The sequence below is a fragment of the Gigantopelta aegis genome, chromosome 14, assembly GCF_016097555.1.
Source record: "Gigantopelta aegis isolate Gae_Host chromosome 14, Gae_host_genome, whole genome shotgun sequence".
Taxonomy (NCBI): domain Eukaryota; kingdom Metazoa; phylum Mollusca; class Gastropoda; order Neomphalida; family Peltospiridae; genus Gigantopelta; species Gigantopelta aegis.
Window position 1 is genome coordinate 6,717,124 of NC_054712.1, and position 21,795 is coordinate 6,738,918.

A 21,795-nucleotide genomic window follows, 5' to 3' on the forward strand; every position below is an offset into this window, starting at 1 on the left:
AGCATCAACATTTAAAATCAATATTTCTCGAAAATTGTAAAATGTAATGTGACTTTGATCGTTTTTCTCGTGTACTCTTCATACGTATTCCTTCACATACAAATCCTGATTACCGGCCTATATCATGATTTATAAATACATTTCGCTTGCTATTTATATTCGCTGCTATCATTGCTAGGAGTAGCCTACATGTACATTAGTACAGAACACAATTCGTGCGTGCGTGCGTGTGCGTGTGTGTGTGTGTATGTGTGTGTGTGAGAGAGAGAGAGAGAGAGAGAGAGAGAGAGAGAGAGAGAGAGAGAGAGAGAGAGAGAGAGAGAGAGAGAGAGAGAGAGAGAGAGTACAACTAAGGCAATACACCGGTACATGTCGTGGTTAAGCCATAGGACTACAGGCGGGTTGGTACAGGGTTCGCATCCCGGTACCGGCTCCAACCCAGAGCGAAGGAAATGTTTCATTTAACGACGCACTCAACACAGTTTATTACGGTTATATGGCGTCGGACATATGGTTATGGACCACACAGATTGAGAGGAGGAAACCCGTTGTCGCCACTTCATGGGCTACTCTTTCCCCGATTAGCAGCAAGGGATCTTTTACCAGTCGTGGTGAACAGGCTGGAACGAGAAATAGCCCTATGGGTCCACAGACGAGGATCCAACCCAGAGCGAGTTTTTAAGGGCTCAGTGGGTAGGTGTAAGGCCACTACACCCATCTTCTCTCTCACTAACCACTAACCAACTAACAACTAACCCACTGTCCTGGACAGACAGCCCAGATAACAGGTGTGTGCCCAGGACAGCGTGCTTGAACCTTAATTGGATAGAAGCACAAAAATAAGTTGAAACGAATTAATGAAAAAAGCAATACATGTCCCCTACTGCGCCCAACACCTTTTCATATATCGCCCAATTCCAAGGGCCATAACTGTGGGGAAAAAAAGGATAAATCGGCACGAGGGTCAAACTGGATCTATTAGGGGCAATGCGGAAAAGAAAATATCCAGAAAACTCATGAGACAGACCACTGGCGTAGCCAGGATTTTAGACTGTTTTATTATTATTATTATTAATTTATTATTATTTTTTTTTTTATTATTTATTTTATTATTATTATTATTATTATTATTATTATTATTTTTTTTTTTTTTTTTTTGAGGGGGGAGGGGGGGGGGGAACCCACATTATGTATATATATATATGTATGATTTTATAACATTTAATACAGTAAACAAAAAAGTTTAATGTCCCCCGCTCGCTACGTCACAGAGACAGAAGGCAGTTGAACCGGTAGGGGACTAATAAACGTGTGGTACATGTGATACCTTAACCATAAGACTGACGCCATTAACCGTAAATAAAATGTGTTCAGTGCGTCGTTAAATAAAACAATTCCTTTCCATATATTTTGTGGTATGTTCAGGAGGGCGAGCGATCGCGGTCAATCACTAAACTGTCTTTTTTGCGCCTAGCGTTATGCACGATAGAAGGCGATGGTACCAGTCTAATGAACTGGCCACTGGTAGTGTTCATTATTATGTAAACGGATGAATTTTGTCTCAGTAACCAATTACCGTTCTTCATATAGCGTCTAGACTAACAGTAACACACAATCGAATATAATAGTATTATCAGGTGTATCAGAAGACGATATATGCGGAAGCGAGATGGTAGCTTTAAGAGTCATTCATTGTCAACAATCTAAAGCCGCGCTTCGAGAGAGGGAGTATGCTCGTTGTAGTAATGGACTCTAGGTAGACCAAACGAACATTCATAGTGAAAACTTGTTCTATTTTGTTGCAGAAGAAAAGATAGATGGCGTCATTTAACGTCCTCCTCCTGACGCTCATCCTGGCGTCACTGGTCGGAGCAGCACCACCTCACATAGTGCTGATAGTTGCAGACGATTTGGTATGTTGTACAGTGTAATAACGTTTTACCGTAAATACTTAAATAGAAGCCACCATTTGTTTCGGGACTCGTTAGATTTAAGGTTGCACTATACCAATTAATTTCCGGCTGGGTCGAAGTTCGAGGTGTACCGAACTTGTGATAGAGAAGTTAACACCACAAGTCCTGTGATTGGTTATAAATGTGAGTGTGTTGGTTGTAAAAAAAATTAGTTTCATCTGGGCTAAAAATGTATGCAATTTTATTTGATGTAGTACCACCGTGTCAAGTAGCCTTGTGCTTGGAACATGTATGGGGTACCTGTAAAAAAAAGTACTAAAATTTTGTGCGAAACTAGGGGTGTTGCAGAAACATCTGGTTATACCGAAAATGAGCCATGAAAGGTACCATTTTCTGCAGTTAATACTTTGAGGTAGGGGTTGTAGTACTGATATTTATGGGTCACAGTTTGGTTGATATATTGCATATAGTGTTTTTAAACACAAACGTTAACATGGTCGCCTATGGGATTTGAATTGGTATAGTCCAACCTTAAGGCTACGCCACCGGTGAATGTTTAACGACACATCAGTTCCATAATACACCTCGGCTATTGCGTTTCAAACAAAAGTAATTAGTATAGATAATTATGGGTTATTTATATTAAAAAAAAAATATATATATATAATTATGTAATAACATAATAGCTGGTTGTGACAAGGCAAACATTACGATTTTATCGGTTGCTATGCAACCGGCTATTACGCTACGAAGTAGAGCCTACTCACATCTTGTGGTGCATGCCCCACACCCCAATCCCGGGCAATTTTAACATTTTCGCTTACTAATAACATTAAAAAGGTTCCTGTGTCATATCCCACTACACAGGTGCCCCCCCCCCCCCCCCAATACAAAATCCTGCCTACGCCACTGGTAGAGCGCTCGCAAGAGGTACAGGAAGGAAAGGAATATGTGTGTGTGTATATGCGTGCGCGCGCGCGCGCGTGCGTGTGTATTTATGTATACTCTTCAAAAAAAGAAACGCAAAAGAGTACAAATGGGTTATAACTCCGATTTTATGTTTCCTACCGGTTCATGCTTTGTGAATATAAGGTCATTGCATGTCCCAAACACATTCCCACGGTTACATTCGATAAAACGCAGCTACTGTACAATAAAGTTCCAAAATGTGAATATTCGCAAAAACGCAGCCACGTGCAAACCATGTCACCAATGCACGTGCGTTGTCTGCACGTGCAACATGAACACCGACAGTATAAAAGTGCAGGGTGTTCGCTTGCCTGGCCTCTGTATCTGGCCGACAGTTGACAATCCAGGACATGCCACGTCTCAGTGAACCGCAGAGAAACAATGCCATCGGCCGACTAGACGCAGGCGAATCCAGAACGGCCGTTGCCAGGGCATTCCATGTGTCCCCAAGCACCATCTCCAGAATGTGGGACCGTTACCAGCAACATGGATCAACACGTGACCTCCCTAGATCCGGTCGACCACGGGTCACTACCCCCGGGCAGGACCGCTACATCCGGGTACGCCACCTTCGGGAACGATTGACTACTGCCACCTCCACAGCCGCAGCAATACCAGGTTTGCGCAGGATATCCGACCAGACCGTACGGAACCGCCTACGTGAGGTAGGAATTCGTGCCAGACGTCCAGTTCGAGGTGTCATCTTAACACCACAACACCGTCGACTCCGACTGCAGTGGTGCCAGATTCATCGACAATGGCCTCAACTGCGATGGAGACAGGTGTTGTTCAGTGACGAGTCCCGATTTCTGCTCCGACGTCATGATAGAAGATGTCGCGTGTATAGGCGTCGTGGTGAACGTTATGCGGCAAACTGCGTGCAGGAAGTGGACAGATTCGGCGGGGGTAGTGTCATGGTGTGGGCAGCCATCTCACACACTGGCAGAACTGACCTGGTCCACGTGCAGGGCAACATGAATGCACAGGGCTACATTGACCAGATCCTCCGGCCACACATCGTTCCAGTTATGGCCAACGCCAACGCAGTGTTCCAACATGACAACGCCAGGCCTCACACAGCACGTCTCACAACGGCTTTCTTACAGAACAACAACATTAATGTCCTTCCTTGGCCATCGATATCACCGGATTTGAACCCAATTGAGCATCTATGGGACGAGTTGGACCGACGCCTCCGACAGCGACAACCACAGCCCCAGACCCTGCCCGAGCTGGCAGCAGCCTTGCAGGCCGAGTGGGCCACCATCCCCCGGGACGTCATCCGTACTCTGGTTGCTTCAATGGGCAGGCGGTGCCAGGCAGTTGTCAACACACGCGGAGGCCACACCCGGTATTGACTCCAGATGACCTTGACCTTGGTGGTGTGTCCTATCACTTACTCACAATGGACTAGAGTGAATTGTGAACAATCCTGCAACATTTGGTAATTATCGGACTCGCCATTCAATAATTAAATCAATTCTCCAAATGTTACGACAATTTGGTTTTGCGTTTCTTCTTTTGAAGAGTATATATACATGTATTATTGTTTTAAAGGGTTGGAATGACGTCAGCTTCCACGGTTCCATGCAGATCCCGACCCCTAACATCGACCAGCTGGCGTACAGCGGCATCATCCTCAACAACTACTACGTCTCCCCGATCTGTACGCCGACGAGGAGCGCCCTCTTGACGGGCAGACATCCAATACACACGGGTAATAAATACAGTTTGTTTTGTTTACGACACCACTAGAGCACATTGATTTTTTTAATCATCGGCTACTGGATGTCAAACATTTAGTAATTTTGACATTTAGTCTTTGAGAGGAAACCCGCTACATTTTTTCCATTGTAGCAAGGGATCTTTTTATATGCACAATCCCATATACAGGATAGTACATACCACGGCTTTTGATATACCAGTCGTGATATATAAGCCTTTGATATACCACCGGCCTCGGTGGCGTCGTGGCAGGCCATCGGTCTACAGGCTGGTAGGTACTGGGTTCGGATCCCAGTCGAGGCATGGGATTTTTAATCCAGATACCGACTCCAAACCCTGAGTGAGTGCTCCGCAAGGTTCAATGGGTAGGTGTAAACCACTTGCACCGACCAGTGATCCATAACTGGTTCAACAAAGGCCATGGTTTGTGCTATCCTGCCTGTGGGAAGCGCAAATAAAAGATCCCTTGCTGCCTGTCGTAAAAAGAGTAGCCTATGTGGCGACAGCGGGTTTCCTCTAAAAACAGTGTCAGAATGACCATATGTTTGACGTCCAATAGCCGATGATAAGATAAAAAATCAATGTGCTCTAGCGGCGTCGTTAAATAAAACAAACTTTACTTTTTGATATACCACGTAAAAATGGGGACTAAGTTTGGCTAATCTACAAACCTGTAACACATTTGGATAAAGTTATAACTAGAGTGAAACAAAGAGTGTGACGTTGAAACGGGGAAATATTCTTTAAAATAGACTAGACTCGTTAACCGTTATTTCTGAGAGATACGTGCGTTTGTAAAAATATGACCCCCCCCCCCCCCCCCCCCCCCCCCCCCCCAACATGTTTTGGTATTAGAAACACTAGGCTGACCAGAAACACTCCGGATGTACGGAAATGAATCGCTCGCTAGACTGGACTTAGCGCATATGTTTAGATGGATGTGAAATTACGACAGAAGACGATGGTACCAGTCAAACTGTTGGCGGGCGATCGGCCTCCTGAACGCATAGATTTCAAACACATGTTGCGTCACTCACCCGGACAACAAATCGTGTCGGGGTGACAAACAATCATTCCACAGCGATGAAATGATCCACTGATGAAAAGCCACGGATAGCACTACAACAACTATATATCTGACAACAACTTGAAAAAATTTAACTTCAAAAGTCCATGTGACACAAGTAATAGTTTCCTGTTACTGGGTGAAAACAAGAAGTTTAGCTATGTTTCTTTTTCGAATACCACAATGGTTGCAGCAACACATTAACACATACAGCTTCAAACACAAGATCGGGGATCAAGGAACTCAAGGCAATATCTCAATATTTATATTATATTTGAACTGAAGTAAATGTCTGGAAGAATGTATTACCAGTGAAGAAAATAGAATAGCTAAAAAACATTATTTTAACTTTAAGAAAATAAATACAAAATTGTGGCAAGGACGTTGGTTTAAACCAATATATCTCAAAATGCCCAAAAGTGACAGAATGTCATCTGCCGAAAGTATGTTCTAGGATATGTCCTTAAAGTGACATTCCTGAGTTTGTTGCATTGTAAGATGTTTCCGACTAATAAAATATTTCTACGATTAATCTTACATATTAAATATATTTTCTTGTTTAGAATATCAGTGTCTGTATATTCAGTGTGTTTCTGGTCATCTTAATATTTGTAAGAAGCCCAAACTAGATCTTGTCTTCAAATAATTTCGTACGTAATTTCGTACGTACGAAAAAATAGTTTTTAGGAAATAAAATGAAATTTAACCTAGTACAAATATTAGAACGGTCAGAAACACGTTTAATATATAGCCACGGATATTTTATGCAGGAAAATATATTATGTAATTACAATCGTTAAAAAGTCTTGGTTAGTCGATAACATCTTAAAAATTGCAGCAAACTCAGGAATGTCCCTTTAAGGGTGTATACTACCAAATCAAATCCCATAGACGACAATAGTAACATATGTGGCTAAAACTCCTACCTGCAACGAATCAACCGACATAAACGCCACGGCTATAAATACTACCACCCCTTACACTTTAAGTGAATCAGAAAAAAATGGGGGTCAAGCTGCTCGTTTCTGAGATAACGGGTAGCGTCTATGACTACCCTAGTTTCGCACAAAATTCGAGTACTTTTTTTTACAGCTACCCCATACATGTTTCAAGCACAAGGCTACTTGACACATTGGTACTAGATGAAATAAAATTGCACATTTTTTTTTTACCCACATGAAACTATTATTTTTGTAACCAACACACTCACATTTATAACCAATCACAGGACTTGTGGTGTTCACTTCTCTATCAAAAGTTGGGTGCACCTCCAACTTTGACCCAGCAGGAAGTTATTTGGTTTAGTACTACCTTAAACAAAATCATCAATAAAAAATCAACCCTCTTAATACTCCAACTTCGACTTTTAAAAAAAAAATCGAATTCTCTGCGGTACTACCAGTGTCAGCTTTATTTATAGTCTGGTGACACGAGACTCGAAGAGTGACACGACACTGTTTTGAGTATAGTATTTACCTAACCGTTGTCAGCAGTATTTTGGTTGGAAACTGCTGTGGTAGTCTTCCACAATTTCTCTGGACAATTGCTAGACTGGAAATCTATACAGTGCATGGTGGACATAATAAAGAAAATATTGCGACCAGTAGACCTACCGTGCATGTTTCTGCTCCAAGCATTGTTTTTTTTTTCAATATATTTCCCAGGGGAGAATGACCCAACTCCCCATAAAAGTTCGCTCGTCACAGTCTAGACCCCCCTCCCCCTGCAAATTGAAATGATCTTATGACCAGTCTGTTGCAGGTATGCAACATAGTGTCATTGCCGGAGACCAGCCCTATGGACTACCGCTGACAGAGACCATCATGCCTCAGTTCTTCCAGCAGCTCGGCTATAGGAGACACGCCGTGGGCAAGGTGCGTAGCAAATACACAAAGTAAACGGCAAAGATTAAACATATACAGTTGAATCCCGTTGGCTCGAACCACGTTGGTGCTCGAAAGTGTTCGACCCATTGGGTAGTTCGACCGAACCATTCGGTCAACATAGGATATTTCCGTAACATCAGCTAGAAAGTTGAATTAGATACATATTATTTTGGAAACTGCAAACTTAAACAATTCATCAATGCGTTATATAGCAAAATATTAGAGTGAAAGGATTTATTAGATATTACTCCGATTGTGTGATGCAGAAGCCCTTGTCGGTGTTAATTAAATGTGAGGTTGCTGAAGTGATGACAGCTGAGTAACTCGCCCATTGTTTCATTTAAAACTGGTCTTGTAGACGTGTTCAGAGTAACGCTTCACGCCGAGGTCATTTTGTGTACTAATTGTTTGACCCGAACAGGTACCGTAACACTAGCTGTACTTGAAAGAGCATTACCGATAGCCGCTTAACACACAACATGATAGGTATGGCAAAGAAAGGATTGCATGGTTATTGTTGCGATTCTCCGATTCGTCTATAGCTCGTTCCGCCTAAATAATTATAATCCAAAGGTTGTAATAACCAACTGCGCAAGCGAGGCAGTTGTTGGTCCTTTACTGTGGTTTTCCATTTGATATTTGGTGGATCACCAGTTCGAGGGAAATATAGCTAATAACAGAGACTTATAATAAATAAATTATCAGAAGTTCATATATTACCAGTCGGTATTAAATGATAGTCGCATACCTGACCACCATTGAAGATGTGGAGATCGGCCACTGATTTGGGCCACCATTTACGAAGCGATCTTAACGCCAAGATAGGTTATCTTAGGGCTAAGATCGTTTCGTGGAAATGGGGCACAGAACATGATGGCCCATAATGTTTATAATGATAACCGAATTAAATGAATTAAGGATCTGAGTGGGGAATAGGACACTGCTGAAGAGGAAGAAGATAATGATGACAATAATGTTGCTGCTGTTGTCGCTGATAGTGATGATGATGACGATGATGTCGATGATATATTTACATATATAATATATGTGCATGCTTGTTTTATTTGTTCGCAGTGGCATCTGGGATTCTTCGCGGTAGAATACCTCCCGACGTTCCGAGGATTCGAGTCACATTTCGGATACTGGCTCGGATGTGAGGACTACTTCGACCACACATCTGAGTGCAACTTGGTAAGAAAGAAAATATTAGATATGTATATGTATATGTATATATATATATATATATATATATATATATATATATATATATATATATATATATATATATATATATATATATATATATATATATGTGAGAATCAAGTGCTAACACTGCCATAAAGTGAAAGGTGGAGATGCCACAGTTTTAGGGAATGCAGACACGGCGGAGCGGGGAGGGGGCAGGGGCTCTAGCCCCCCCCCCCATTAATTTGGAATAATAAATATTGGTAGTAAATCGTAAGGAAGAAATGAATTTTACTTACAGAATGCAGGCAATTGCATTTCAAGAGATCTAGTTTTCAAACTTTTACGGGCGAGCATACCCTAGAACTCTCGAGAAACATTGTTTTGCGCCCTCGATCTCAGCCCCCCCCCCCCCCCCCAATGTCTACTTGCTTCCGCCGTGCCTGTTAAAGGTACAGTCTCAAAGTTGCATAATGGTGGCTACCTGCCAAAATTATTTATTAACTTATGCTTTGAAATGTTCACAGCATACATTCAAATATATGTCAGTAAAAATGACAACCTAATAATTTAATTTACTAGTAGAAAAACATCTATGAAGAGTCTGTCGAATTCATCTCCTAAATTTGTTGGGGCTTTTTTTTCTCTTTTTTTTTCGTTTAAACTTTAATGGTGTTCATTTGTTTTGCGTGCATTCAGTATTACTGGGGTTCATTTGTTTTGTGTGTGTTCAGTATCAGTGGGGTTCAGTTGTTTTGTGTGTGTTCAGTATCAGTGGGGTTCAGTTGTTTTGTGTGTATTCAGTATTAACGAGGTTCAGTTGTTTTGTGTGTATTCTGTATCAGCGGGGTTTAGTTGTTTTGTGAGTATTCAGTATCAGCGGGGTTCAGTTGTTTTATGTGTATTCATTATCAGCGCGGTTCAGTTGTTTTGTGTGTATTCTGTATCAGTGGGGTTCAGTTTTTTGTGTGTGTATTCAGTATTGATCGGTGGGGTTCAGTTTTTTTTTTCAGTATTCAGTATTGATCAATGAGGTTAAGTTGTTTTGTGTGTATTCAGGATCAATGGGGTTCAGTTGTTTTGTGTGTATTCAGTATTGATCAGTGGGGTTCGGTTGTTTTGTGTGTATTCAGGATCAATGGGGTTCAGTTGTTTTGTGTGTATTCAGGATCAGTGGGGTTCAGTTGTTTTGTGTGTATTCAGGATCAATGGGGTTCAGTTGTTTTGTGTGTATTCATAATCAGTGGGGTTCAGTTGTTTTGTGTGTATTCAGTATTGATCAGTGGGGTTCAGTTGTTTTGTGTGTATTCAGGATCAATGGGGTCTGGACTTCCACCGTGACGTTCACCAGCTGGACAACTACACGGGACTATATTCTACAGAACTATTCACAGCAGAGGCCGTCAGCATCGTACAGAAACACAACCAGTCTGAGGTTAGTCTACACATGCACTCCAAACACAACATCTGAGGTTAGTCTACACACGCACACCATACACAACTTATGAGGTTAGTCTACACATGCTCTCCAAACATAATATATCCAAAGTTAATCTATACGTGTCCCCAAAACACAGCCTCTGAGGTCACTCATGGCATTCCCTCCAAACAACCTCTATCAAGTTAGTCTACACCTGTCCTCCCAACAAACATAGCCTGTCTAAGGTTAATTTACACGTCCTGCCGAAAACAACCTGTCAAGCTTGATGCATACCATCCCAAAAACAACCTTTTGTTAGTCTACACATGATTTTCCAATAAATACAACCTCTCCAATGTTAGTTCAAGAAACAGAACTTCTCTGAGGTTAATCTATATGAGCCCAATTTGTAGGTAATTTGTTGTTTTCTTTCCAGCCCTTGTTTTTGTATCTGCCGTACCAAGCAGTGCACAGTGGTAATTTGGACGCATTTCCACTTCAAGCTCCCAGCAAATACGTGGATAGATTCCCACACATAGAGAACAAAAAGAGAAGAGTCTATGCAGGTTTGTTTTAAGAGAGAGAGAGAGAGAGAGAGAGAGAGAGAGAGAGAGAGAGAGAGAGAGAGAGAGAGAGAGAGAGAGAGAGAGAGAGAGAGAGAGAGAGAGAGAGAGGCAATTGAATGTATCAGGTGAGAATGTAATGTAATTTTTTTAATGATCATATTTGAAAGCGTTTACATATGAAGGTTATATGAAGATTTAAATTGGCCACTGGATAAAAATGATTGCCGTAGGTTGAAAAGATAATGTTTGGTTTTCATATTTGTTTCAAAAGTTACTTGTGTAAAATTGCTATAGGCCCACATGCTAAAAATTACCGTTAGTGAACATTTTGCCTATTGCGAAACATTTCACAATTGGCGTAGATAACAAACTTTTAAGTTTTAAGTTTGGTTCCTAACTATCTTCTGCTCATTTCAGCTATGGTGTCTGCTCTGGATGATGGCGTAGGTCAGGTGGTCCAAGCTCTTCGGGAAAGAGGCATGTTGGAAAACTCCATAATTGTCTTTACGACCGACAACGGTGGTCCAGCCAATGGATTTGATGGGAATGCAGCCAGCAATTATCCTTTAAGGTATTCGGTTTTAAAGATTTGCCGCTGTTCACAAATAGGGGCGAAATTTAGCTCAGCCAGTAGAGTCCTACTCGCCTGAGGCATTTGAGTCGTAGGGTCCCACCTCCTCAGCAGTCGACCCGTTGGCGTCCCATCTAATCCCCAAGACTGATATATCAAAGTTGTGGCATGTGCTGTGCCATCTGTGGAAAAGTTCATATCCATTGCTACTAATAATGTAGCAGGTTTCCTCTGAATACTAAGTTTAGGGTTTACCAAATGTTTGATATCCAATAGCCGGTGATTAATTAATCAGTATATGCTGTGGGTATATGGTGGTGTTGGTGCTACTAAAATAGGACACACAAACAGCTTGAAAATGTGAAACGTCTAGTTTGTTCAGGACCTGTTATCCTTTCCTGTTAACTTAAAAACCACCGCCATTTACATTTTGTTTGTCTCTTTTGCTAGACATTATACTGCCTAAATTGAACAAGAGTCTCCAAAAGTACAAACTTTAAAACATAAGCGTCGGAAGTGACAATCAACTCGGGACCAGTAATATATTAATTCGCCTTTCAACGTGAGGTGGGGGTATATAATATTCAGAGTTGGGAGACAGTTCCCCGTCCCCTTCTCCACATCCGACGTCTGTGTTACAGTATAGTTTGACGTTCTGTTCTATTTTTAGAGGTCTGAAAGCGACCCTCTGGGAAGGTGGCGTACGAGGTGTAGGATTCATAAACAGCCCATTGCTCCAGAAGACTGGCTACATCTCCGAACAGATGATGCACGTCACCGATTGGCTACCGACGTTATTCCACGCCGCGGGAGGCAACTCTTCCAAGCTGAAACACTTGGATGGCGTCGACTCCTGGGAAATGCTCTCAACCAATGGGAACGCAGTGAGGTCAGAGATGCTGCACAACATCGACCCGATTCGCAAGCAGGGGGGACTCCGAGTTGGAGATTACAAGCTGCTGACGGGGGAGGTCGGCGTCAGTTGGGATGGGTGGTACCCGCCGTGGCAGCTGACTCACGACGATGTCTTCATGCACGTGGATAACTTTACACAGTTTCAAGATCCGAAACGTATTCACCACAGAGACGCAGCTGAGAAACACGGTCAGGACGTGGCTCTGAAATACAGAAGATCAGAGAGTCTAGGGTATGTGCGGGTAAACTGTGGTCCGAGACCGGCAAACGCTAGCACCAACTGCCAGCCAAAACAGTCCCCGTGTCTGTTCCACATTCCCAGCGATCCGTGCGAGTACAACAACATAGCAGACGACCACCAGGACATCGTGATCAAGCTGCTGACCAGACTCCAGGAATACAGCTACACCATGGTGCCCCCGGGAAACAAACCGTTTGATCAAAATGGAAATCCGAAACTACATGACGGTGCATGGGTGCCATGGATACCTTAAAATGGCATCATGTCTATGTTCCCTCAGCTCTTTGTTCCCTCAGTTAACTCTAACCCTAACTCTTTGGAAATATGGAGCTGAGGAATCCTAACCCTAACCCTGGGGGGATATAGAGCTGAGGGAACATAGAGCTGACCTTAAATCAAGTCCTAAAATACATTAATTAATGTCCTATTGTATATTAACTTAAATCTATGAATACCTCAATTTGTGTTTCTGGACACATTAAATATTATATATATATATATATATATATATATATATATATATATATATATATATATATATATATATTCATTATTATCATAAATTAATTTCAATGGCTACATTAAGGCATTGATTCATGTTGATGATCCCCATTTGGGAAAAGAAATATGCTTTCCTATGTTGATATAATTAACAATAAATGTCATTAAAGATGCTTGAAAATTCAGTGTTGAGACTGAAAACAATTCTGGTTGTTAATTAATAAACTCGTTAATTAATGTATATGGATACCTTACTATGGGTACCTTGATTTATCAGAGACTCTCGTTTGGGTGGGAAAAGTAGGCTTTGCTACCTTGATATAATTAAAGTTACAGTTTCTGGTTACCATATTATAACATCATGTACAAATATGAAATACAAGCTCAAATGCACTTTTAAAAAACTCGTGTGTGTTCACTATGAACGGAGATCGTCAAAAGTATACGCTCGATTCGTCGCCTGTGCCGCCATAGCCCGGCAAAGCACAAACGATAGCCTGGTGTCAGTTTCAGTTAACACGTGCGTTTGCCGATTTCAAATTGTAGGGTTCGTCTCAAAAAATTAAAAGAGAAATCTTGCGCTGTGCGAAGAACGTTCGGTTGAGGATACGGTACTAGAGTCTTTCGTTAAAACCGGTTTGATCTTGACAACGTATTGTCGACAATCGTACCTTACTATTTCAGAATTAATATTTTATAAAGTTTAGTTCGTATACTAGTAACACATAATCATGTATATATTTTTAAAATAAAATATACTAAAGTAGACAATGAACGTTTTCACTTCTTAATTTTACGTGTTAAAATTGACAAATTCAAATAAATATTCTTTCGTTTCGTAAAGTTAAGGTGTGTGTGTGTGTGTGTGTGTGTGTGTGTGTGTGTGTGTGTGTGTTTAACGACATCAAAGTTAGAGCATATTGATTTAATAATCATCCGACGCCATACAACCGTAAATAAAATGTGTTGAGTGCGTCGTTAAATAAAACATATCCTATCCTTCGTTCCATCTGCTGTTGGATGTCTAACATTTGGTAATTTTGACATAAAATCTTAGTGAGGAATCGGGTGCATGTGCAGGGGGAGGGTATTGGAGGTCGAAACCCTTACTTGCCCAAGCTTAAACAATACTGAAATGTATTTTCTGGGGGACCATGACCCCATATAAACTTCGCTCAACACAGTCTATAACCCCAACCCCGCTGAAATCCCTACACACGCGTCTTGGAAACCCGTTACAATTTTTTTTTTGCATTTTAGCAAGGGATCGTTTATATGTATCATCCCACAGACAGGATATCACATACCATGGTCTTTTATATACCCGCCGATGGGGATCGATCCTAGACTGACCGCGCATTTCCAAAAAAACACCTTTTTAGGTGTAAGTAATGAATAAAAATAACATATAGTCTTGAAAAATGTTACGTAAATCGAACACAGTACCCTCTTCCTCTACCCCTAGAGCGTTATGTAATTAGTAACACCCCCTTACATGTAACGCATATGCCAACAGCTGGCCACTGTCAAAATTTCAAGGCAAATCCCCCACTCACCGACCCCTGGAAAGGCGTCGTACCATGTCTCTATGGATATAAATATGTTTTGGAGATATGAGACGACCCCTCAATCAAGACAGTTAAATTTGTTCAAAAATTGCGAAATCTCACGTGATCTCTTGTTGGGGAATTCTATACTTGTGATAAGCCAATGAAAACCGAGATCGGTACGAGCCCGTCAAAAGTGTTCCACTTTCAAAATCATGGCTTTGTTTTTGACCTGGATAAGCCAGCGTAGTGAAACCAATGCGGAGTGCGGCGTCATATATGCACCAAACGTAATTGGATTTTCTGTTCTATATTCTTAAATAATAAAAATATTCCAGGGAATGTAGTTTTAATATGGTATATTAATTTATGTATTTGTTAGCTATTGTATATTTCAGCTAAGTAAACACCTTCTTATGTAGACACTAATAATTAGATATGTATATTCATTATCTAACTAATAAGGGTAGATTTTCAAATTATAAGAAATTTTGGGGTTTTTTTCTATTTTTATTATTATTTTAAAAAATATTTGTGAATAACCGTACTTTATGTTTACTATCAGTGTTAGGGATACTTCTAGGAAATTGAGACACTTAAGATTTCAATAGGGTGGATTTTACGGTACCTAACTGCTAATCGAAAAGAGTAGCCCATGAATTGGTGACAGCGGGTTTCGTCTCTCTATGTATCTGTGTGGTACTTAACCATATATCTTATGCCATATAACCGTAAATAAAATGTGTCGAGTGCGTCGTTAAATAAAACATTTCCTTTCTTTGTTAACTATGTATATTTTATCTAAGTAAACACCTTCTTATGTAGACACTAATAATTAAATATGTATATGGTGGATTAATCCAATATCTAAATGATAAGGGCAGATTTCCAAATTATAAGAAATTATTATTATTATTATTATTATTATATTATTTTTTTTTTTTTTTTAAATATATGTGAATAACCTTACTGTATGTTTACTATCAACGCTAGGGGTTATGAAATACGATGAAAGTAGTTCAATTTTTCTATACAAGTTAATTTTAATTAATTCAAGATGCTAACCAATACAGGCAATATACCTAAGGAGATGGAACTGTTAAAAATAAAGTGCCACTGTATATTTGTAAAATGATTAACACAGTCATTAAAAAAACCCTGTGGGTTTAAGATAATCAATTAATAGTAATAAAACAACAGTTTCAGAATCCATAGATAACAACTATGTGTCAGATTTTGCACACCCAAGTGGTAATTCTTCGAGACTATCACAAAGACAATGACAATGACCTTTATTCTCATAAACTGTAGTCTTACAGTGTAGAGAAGAATGAAATACACACACACACACACACACACACACACACACACACACACACACACAGAGAGAGAGAGAGAGAGAGAGAGAGAGAGAGAGAGAGAGAGAGAGAGAGAGAGACCGACCGACCGACAGACAGACAGACAGACAGACAGACAGACAGACAGACAGACAGACAGACATACATACATACATACATACATACATACATATATATAGATATATAGATGCTATGATAGGTACTATATAAAATTAGTGGGAAATGGGTGGAGTGGTGACATTTTTCAAAATGGCCACAAGAAAATTTTGAAATACATATCTTTGGACATCCAAATCTAATCGACATGTTCTTCTGTTTTAAATGTTTGACTATAGTTTATAAAAATAAGGAATTGCTTATAATAAATATTTAATGTGATTAGATACAATGTAATTGTTAATGGATGCCTCTGGGTGCCACTCATGTTTCGTTAGCTTTCCCCATTCCCATTGTTTATAAGTGTCTGCTTGTTTCTATCAGTTGCGCTATATAAAATACTGAGCTGTCCAACACTACTTTCGTGACAAGATTTTACCATCACCTAAATTCCAGTCTCTTTACAAAAAAGTCCATCCACCTGCTGACTTGTTAGTGGTATGGTCCACACTGCTTGCCACTCATTTAAGACTTGATATCAGAACCTGCAGCCTGTCTTTATAACAGAACAGATGACCACTATTATTGCAAGATTCGTCATTTTGCTGTATGATCGCACAAGTATTTGTAGTGACAATAGCCGATGATTAATTTTATTATAGTATAGTATAGTTAATACTGTATTGATATATTTAATATTTTATGAGATATTGTGAAAAATAGCTTGTGGATGGTGGCCATCTTGGATTTCAAGATGACAGCCATATATTCGATGTCACCATTGGATTTTTAGACCACTGAAATGTCAGTCTAGCTGTTAAATCTGTATTGATATCTTTACTACTAAATGAGATATTGAGCAAAATAGCATGTGGACGGCGACCATCTTGGATTTCAAGATGGCAGCCACAATTTGCAAACATTTCTGTCACCATTGGATTCCTAGTCCCCTAAAATGTAGGTATAGGCATTTCAACTCTCTCGATATGTGTACTAGTTAATGAGATATTAAACAAAATAGGTCCACAATGGTGGCCATCTTGGATTTCAAGATGGCAGCCACACGGGGGGTGCAATTTCCAGTGGGCCCTGGACTAAATATCCTTGTATTGGGTTACTCTAACCATGTGCCAATGTTCATGCTTTCGCGGAAAAGTGCACAATTGATCAACTAAGTCGCTCCACTACTAGCATGGACAGTAAACATGCCATAAGTTTATTCACATATATTTTAAAATAATAATAATAATAATAATAATTGTTTTTAATTTGGAAATGTACTCTGATCATTTAGATAATGGATTAATCCATCATATACATATTTAATTGTCATGTCTACATTAGAAGGTGTTTACTTAGCTGAAATATACATTAGGCAACATATATGTAATGTAATATACCATGTTAAAGGAAAGGTACCCTCCGTGGATGATATTCATGTACCTTCGGTAGTTAGGTACCATACTATAAAATCCACCCTTTTGAAATGTTAAGGATCTCCTTTTCTGAAAATTAACCCTGACATGGATAGTAAATATGCAGTAAGGTTATTCATATCTATTTATTTATTTTTAAAAAATTTAAAATTTCACATACATGTATGAAAAGAAAATCTACCCTGATAAGTTAGATAATGGATTAAGCCATCATATTCATATTGAATTGTCATGTCTACATTAGAAGGTGTTTACTTAGCTGAAATATACATTAACCAACATATATGTAATGTAATATATCATATTAAAGGAAAAGTACCCTCGGTGCATGATATCCATGTACACTCGGTACCATACTGTAAAATCCACCCTTTTGAAATGTTAAGGATCTCCTTTCCTGAAAACTACTCCTGACATGGATGATGGATAGTAAATATGCAGTAAGATTATTGACATCTTGTTACTAAAATTTAAAAATAAATAATTAAACTTTCATACATGGAAAGAAAATCTACCCTGATCAGTTAAATAATAGATTAAGCCATCACATTCATACTGAATTGTCATGTCTACATTAGAAGGTGTTTACTTAGCTGAAATATACATTAACCAACATATATGTAATGTAATATAACATATTAAAGGAAAAAAAGAAAGAAATGTTTTATTTAATGATGCACTCAACACATTTTATTTACGGTTATATGGCGTCAGACATATGACCACACAGATTTTAAGAGGAAACCCGCTGTCGCCACTACATGGGCTACTCTTTCTGATTATCAGCAAGGGATCTTTTATTTGCGCTTCCCACAGGCAGGATAGCACAAACCATGGCCTTTGTTGAACCAGTTATGGATCACTGGTCGGTGCAAGTGGTTTACACCTACCCATTGAGCCTTGCGGAGCACTCACTCAGGGTTTGGAGTCGGTATCTGGATTAAAAATCCCATGCCTCGACTGGGATCCGAACCCAGTACCTACCAGCCTGTAGACCGATGGCCTAACCATGACGCCACCGAGGCCGGTTCATATTAAAGGAAAACTACCCTCGGTGGATGATATCCATTTACCCTTGGTAGTTAAGTATAGTAAAATCCACGCCTTTTCTGAAAACCACTCCTAACATGGATAGTAAATATGCAGTAAGATTATTGACATCTTGTTACTAAAAAAAAAAAAATCAAAAAAAAAATCAAACTTTCACACATGGAAAGAAAATCTACCCTGATCAGTTAAATAATAGATTAGGCCATCACATTCATATTGAATTGTCATGTCTACATTAGAAGGTCTTTACGTAGCTGAAATATACATTAGCCAACATATGTGTAATGTAATATAACATATTAAAGGAAAACTTTTGAAATTTTAAGAGTCTCCTTTTCTGAAAACCACTCCTGACATGGCAATCTAATTAAAATTAGCTCCACTATTATATGTGGATCTAACAGCAGCCTGTTGGAGCTCATATCCAGTTGACCTTTTATTCTACCAATCAAAACCTTACTTGCAAAATCATGCCAGTGATTTGAAAAGAATTTGAAAACATTCGGGATTATGCCGAGGGTGTACGAAATGATTCGGGTGAATTACGAAGTATGCCGGAAACTAATTTCAATATAAAATTTTATATAAAATTCGTTTCAAGACGAAAAACCCCCAAAACAAACCTGTGATGGTCTAGCCATAAAATCTGTTTATACTAGTATACAATCCAGAGTTTATGTAATTGGCCGATATTTAAATTGTTATTTATAGATGAAATGTCACCTGGACATGGGGTTCCACGCAATGCTGTTAGATCTATATATATATATATATATATATATATATATATATATATATATATATATATATATATATATATATATATATATATATATATATATATACTACTCAAAAAAATTTAAGGGTCAGACGATATTTTCGACATTATTTTCTGAATGTCAATTATATTAGCTAGACCATAATGTCACGCATGGTATTGTTCCATTTTGACGAAAGTGGGTCTAAGCAACCCATAAATGAATTAAAATCCACTGTCATTGACTGTCGACTAGTTTTATTGGCGAAAACATGCTTACATTTGCACGTAAATTAGGGCGAAAGCGAAAGGTCTGCTAAGTGCCCATAACTTGCTTTTTCATAAAGCGCTTCATTTGCACGCTTTGCACGTGTATTCCATGTTCCCAATGCTGAATTTCCGTATAATTGGAGCTTGCGTTCGTGTACGGTGCACACTCCAAATTCGACAATGGTACGACTTCAACTGACTATCGAAGATCGAGGAAGGGCTATTGCTTGGCTTCAGGATGGCAATACGCAAAGAAATGTTGCTCTGAGACTTGGTGTCAGTCAGAGTGTCGTTGGCCGACTGTGGCAACGGTACCAAGCAACGAATTCTTTTCGAAATCGTCCACGTTCGGGAAGATCCCGAAGCACTACAAATAGAGAGGACCGCTACATCACCAATATGGCTCTACGTCAACGCACAACCACTGCACGCCGATTACGTGACAATCTGCGGACTGCGACTGGAACTCGAGTGTCTGATCAAACCATATGCAATCGTCTGAGAGCCAATAATCTACGCTGCCGTCGCCAGGCTGTTCGACCACCACTCCTACCACGTCACAGAACGGCCAGACATCACTGGTGCACGCTTCATCTGCGGTGGCAACGTGTTCAGTGGGGTCGAGTGATGTTCACTGATGAGTCCAGGTTTAGTCTCCAGTTCAACGACGGTCGGGTTCGTGTCTACAGACGTCCTGGGGAGCGCTTCGCTGACGTTAACGTTAGACAACGTCACCGGTTCGGTGGTGGCAGCTTCATGGTGTGGGGCGGCATCTCTATCCACCACAGGACCCCCCTCTATGTGGTGGATGGCAATCTGAATTTAATCCGCTATCTGAATGAGATTATCCGGCCGTTGGTTCTCCCAGGCCTTCAGCAGATTGGCGGCGGGGCAGTTCTGCAGGATGACAATGCCAGACCCCACCGCGCCAGGGTGGTAACGGACTTTCTCAGACAACAAGGTATCGCCAGGATGGATTGGCCAGAATATTCGCCTGACTTGGCCCCAATAGAGCACGCCTGGGACGAATTAGGCAGGAGAGTTCGGGATAACCATGCCCCTCCGGCCAACCTTCATGATCTGGGTCAACTTCTTATGGCAGAGTGGCAGGCCATTCCCCAAGAGTTCTTCAGACGTCTGATCAACAGCATGAGGCAACGATGTGTCGAGTGTATTCGCGCCAGGGGTGGATTCACACACTATTAAACGAATGTTCTAATGTGTAAAATCCATGTTTGACAACCTTCAACTTTGACAGCATGTCATGTGACTTTCTTGTATACAGTGACGTTTATTTGTGGGGTTTTTTGTAACTATGGAACAATAAATAAAAAATTTGGTGTAGTTTACATCATCAATCATTGGCATCGACCTTCACATAGCCCCTGGGCATCCAACGTTGTTCTTGCTAAGAAGAAAGATGGTTCTCTTCGAATGTGCATAGACTACCGCCAGCTCAACAGCCGAACCATCAAGGACTCTTATGCACTTCCTCGAATTGAAGAGTTACTTGACTGCTTAGGTGGTAACACTTATTTTTCAGTTTTAGACATGAAGAGTGGATATCACCAGGTGGAACTTGAAGAAAACCACAAGAAAAGAACAGCATTTACAGTCGGGCCTTTAGGTTTCTTCGAATACAACAGAATGCCATTCGGATTGTCAAATGCACCTGCTACCTACCAACGTTTGATGGAACAGTGTTTGGAAGGACTAAATCTGAATATCTGTCTGGTGTATATTGATGATTTGATAGTTTTCTCAAAGTCTTTTGAGGAGCATACAGAGAGACTACAGCAAGCATTCAAGCGACTTACTGAATGTGGCCTGAAACTAGCTCCGAAGAAGTGTAAGTTCTTCAAACGCACGGTAAAGTATGTTGGTCATGTCGTTTCTGCTCAAGGTATTGAAGCAGACCCAGCAAAGATAGAGAAGATTCAACACTGGCCAACACCCACTACACCAGAACAGGTACGACAGTTTCTTGGGTTTGCTGGTTATTACCGGAAGTTTGTCAAGGATTTTTCCAAAATAGCCAGACCTTTATCACAGCTGATGCCCAAGACTGCATCCAGGAAATACAGACACAAGTAGCCCGTACATAGCACCACGTGGACATGGGGCTCTCAACAAGATGAAGCTTTCAGGACTTTGATAACCTGTTTATCAACACCACCTGTTTTGGGCTATCCAGATTATTCCATGCCGTTTGAATTGCATACTGATGCTAGCAACCATGGACTTGGTGCCGTTCTATATCAGAAACAAGATGGTAAGATGAGGGTTATTTCTTATGCCAGCAGGGGTTTGAATTCTTCTGAAA

The 21,795-nt window shown here is 40.2% G+C and overlaps 1 protein-coding gene across 1 annotated transcript; it reads left to right on the top strand.

Moving 5' to 3' along the window:
* The first annotated feature begins 1,503 nt into the window (after positions 1-1,503).
* On the top strand, positions 1,504-13,159 carry LOC121388441 (arylsulfatase B-like). The gene is made up of 8 exons (XM_041519759.1): positions 1,504-1,913; positions 4,440-4,599; positions 7,435-7,547; positions 8,634-8,750; positions 10,057-10,179; positions 10,601-10,730; positions 11,148-11,301; positions 11,972-13,159. The coding sequence occupies exons 1-8, from the start codon at positions 1,818-1,820 to the stop codon at positions 12,708-12,710; spliced, it is 1,632 nt and encodes a 543-aa protein (XP_041375693.1). The 5' UTR covers positions 1,504-1,817; the 3' UTR covers positions 12,711-13,159.
* The last annotated feature ends 8,636 nt before the right edge of the window (positions 13,160-21,795 follow it).

What these genes read in the sequence shown, in the direction of transcription:
- LOC121388441 (XM_041519759.1), top strand. Translation starts at nt 1,818, where the DNA reads ATGGCGTCATTTAACGTCCTCCTCCTGACGCTCATCCTGGCGTCACTG. An exon ending in GGAGACACGCCGTGGGCAAG is followed by an intron (nt 7,548 to 8,633) that starts GTGCGTAGCAAA and finishes ATTTGTTCGCAG; the next exon opens with TGGCATCTGGGATTCTTCGC. An exon ending in ACACATCTGAGTGCAACTTG is followed by an intron (nt 8,751 to 10,056) that starts GTAAGAAAGAAA and finishes GTGTGTATTCAG; the next exon opens with GATCAATGGGGTCTGGACTT.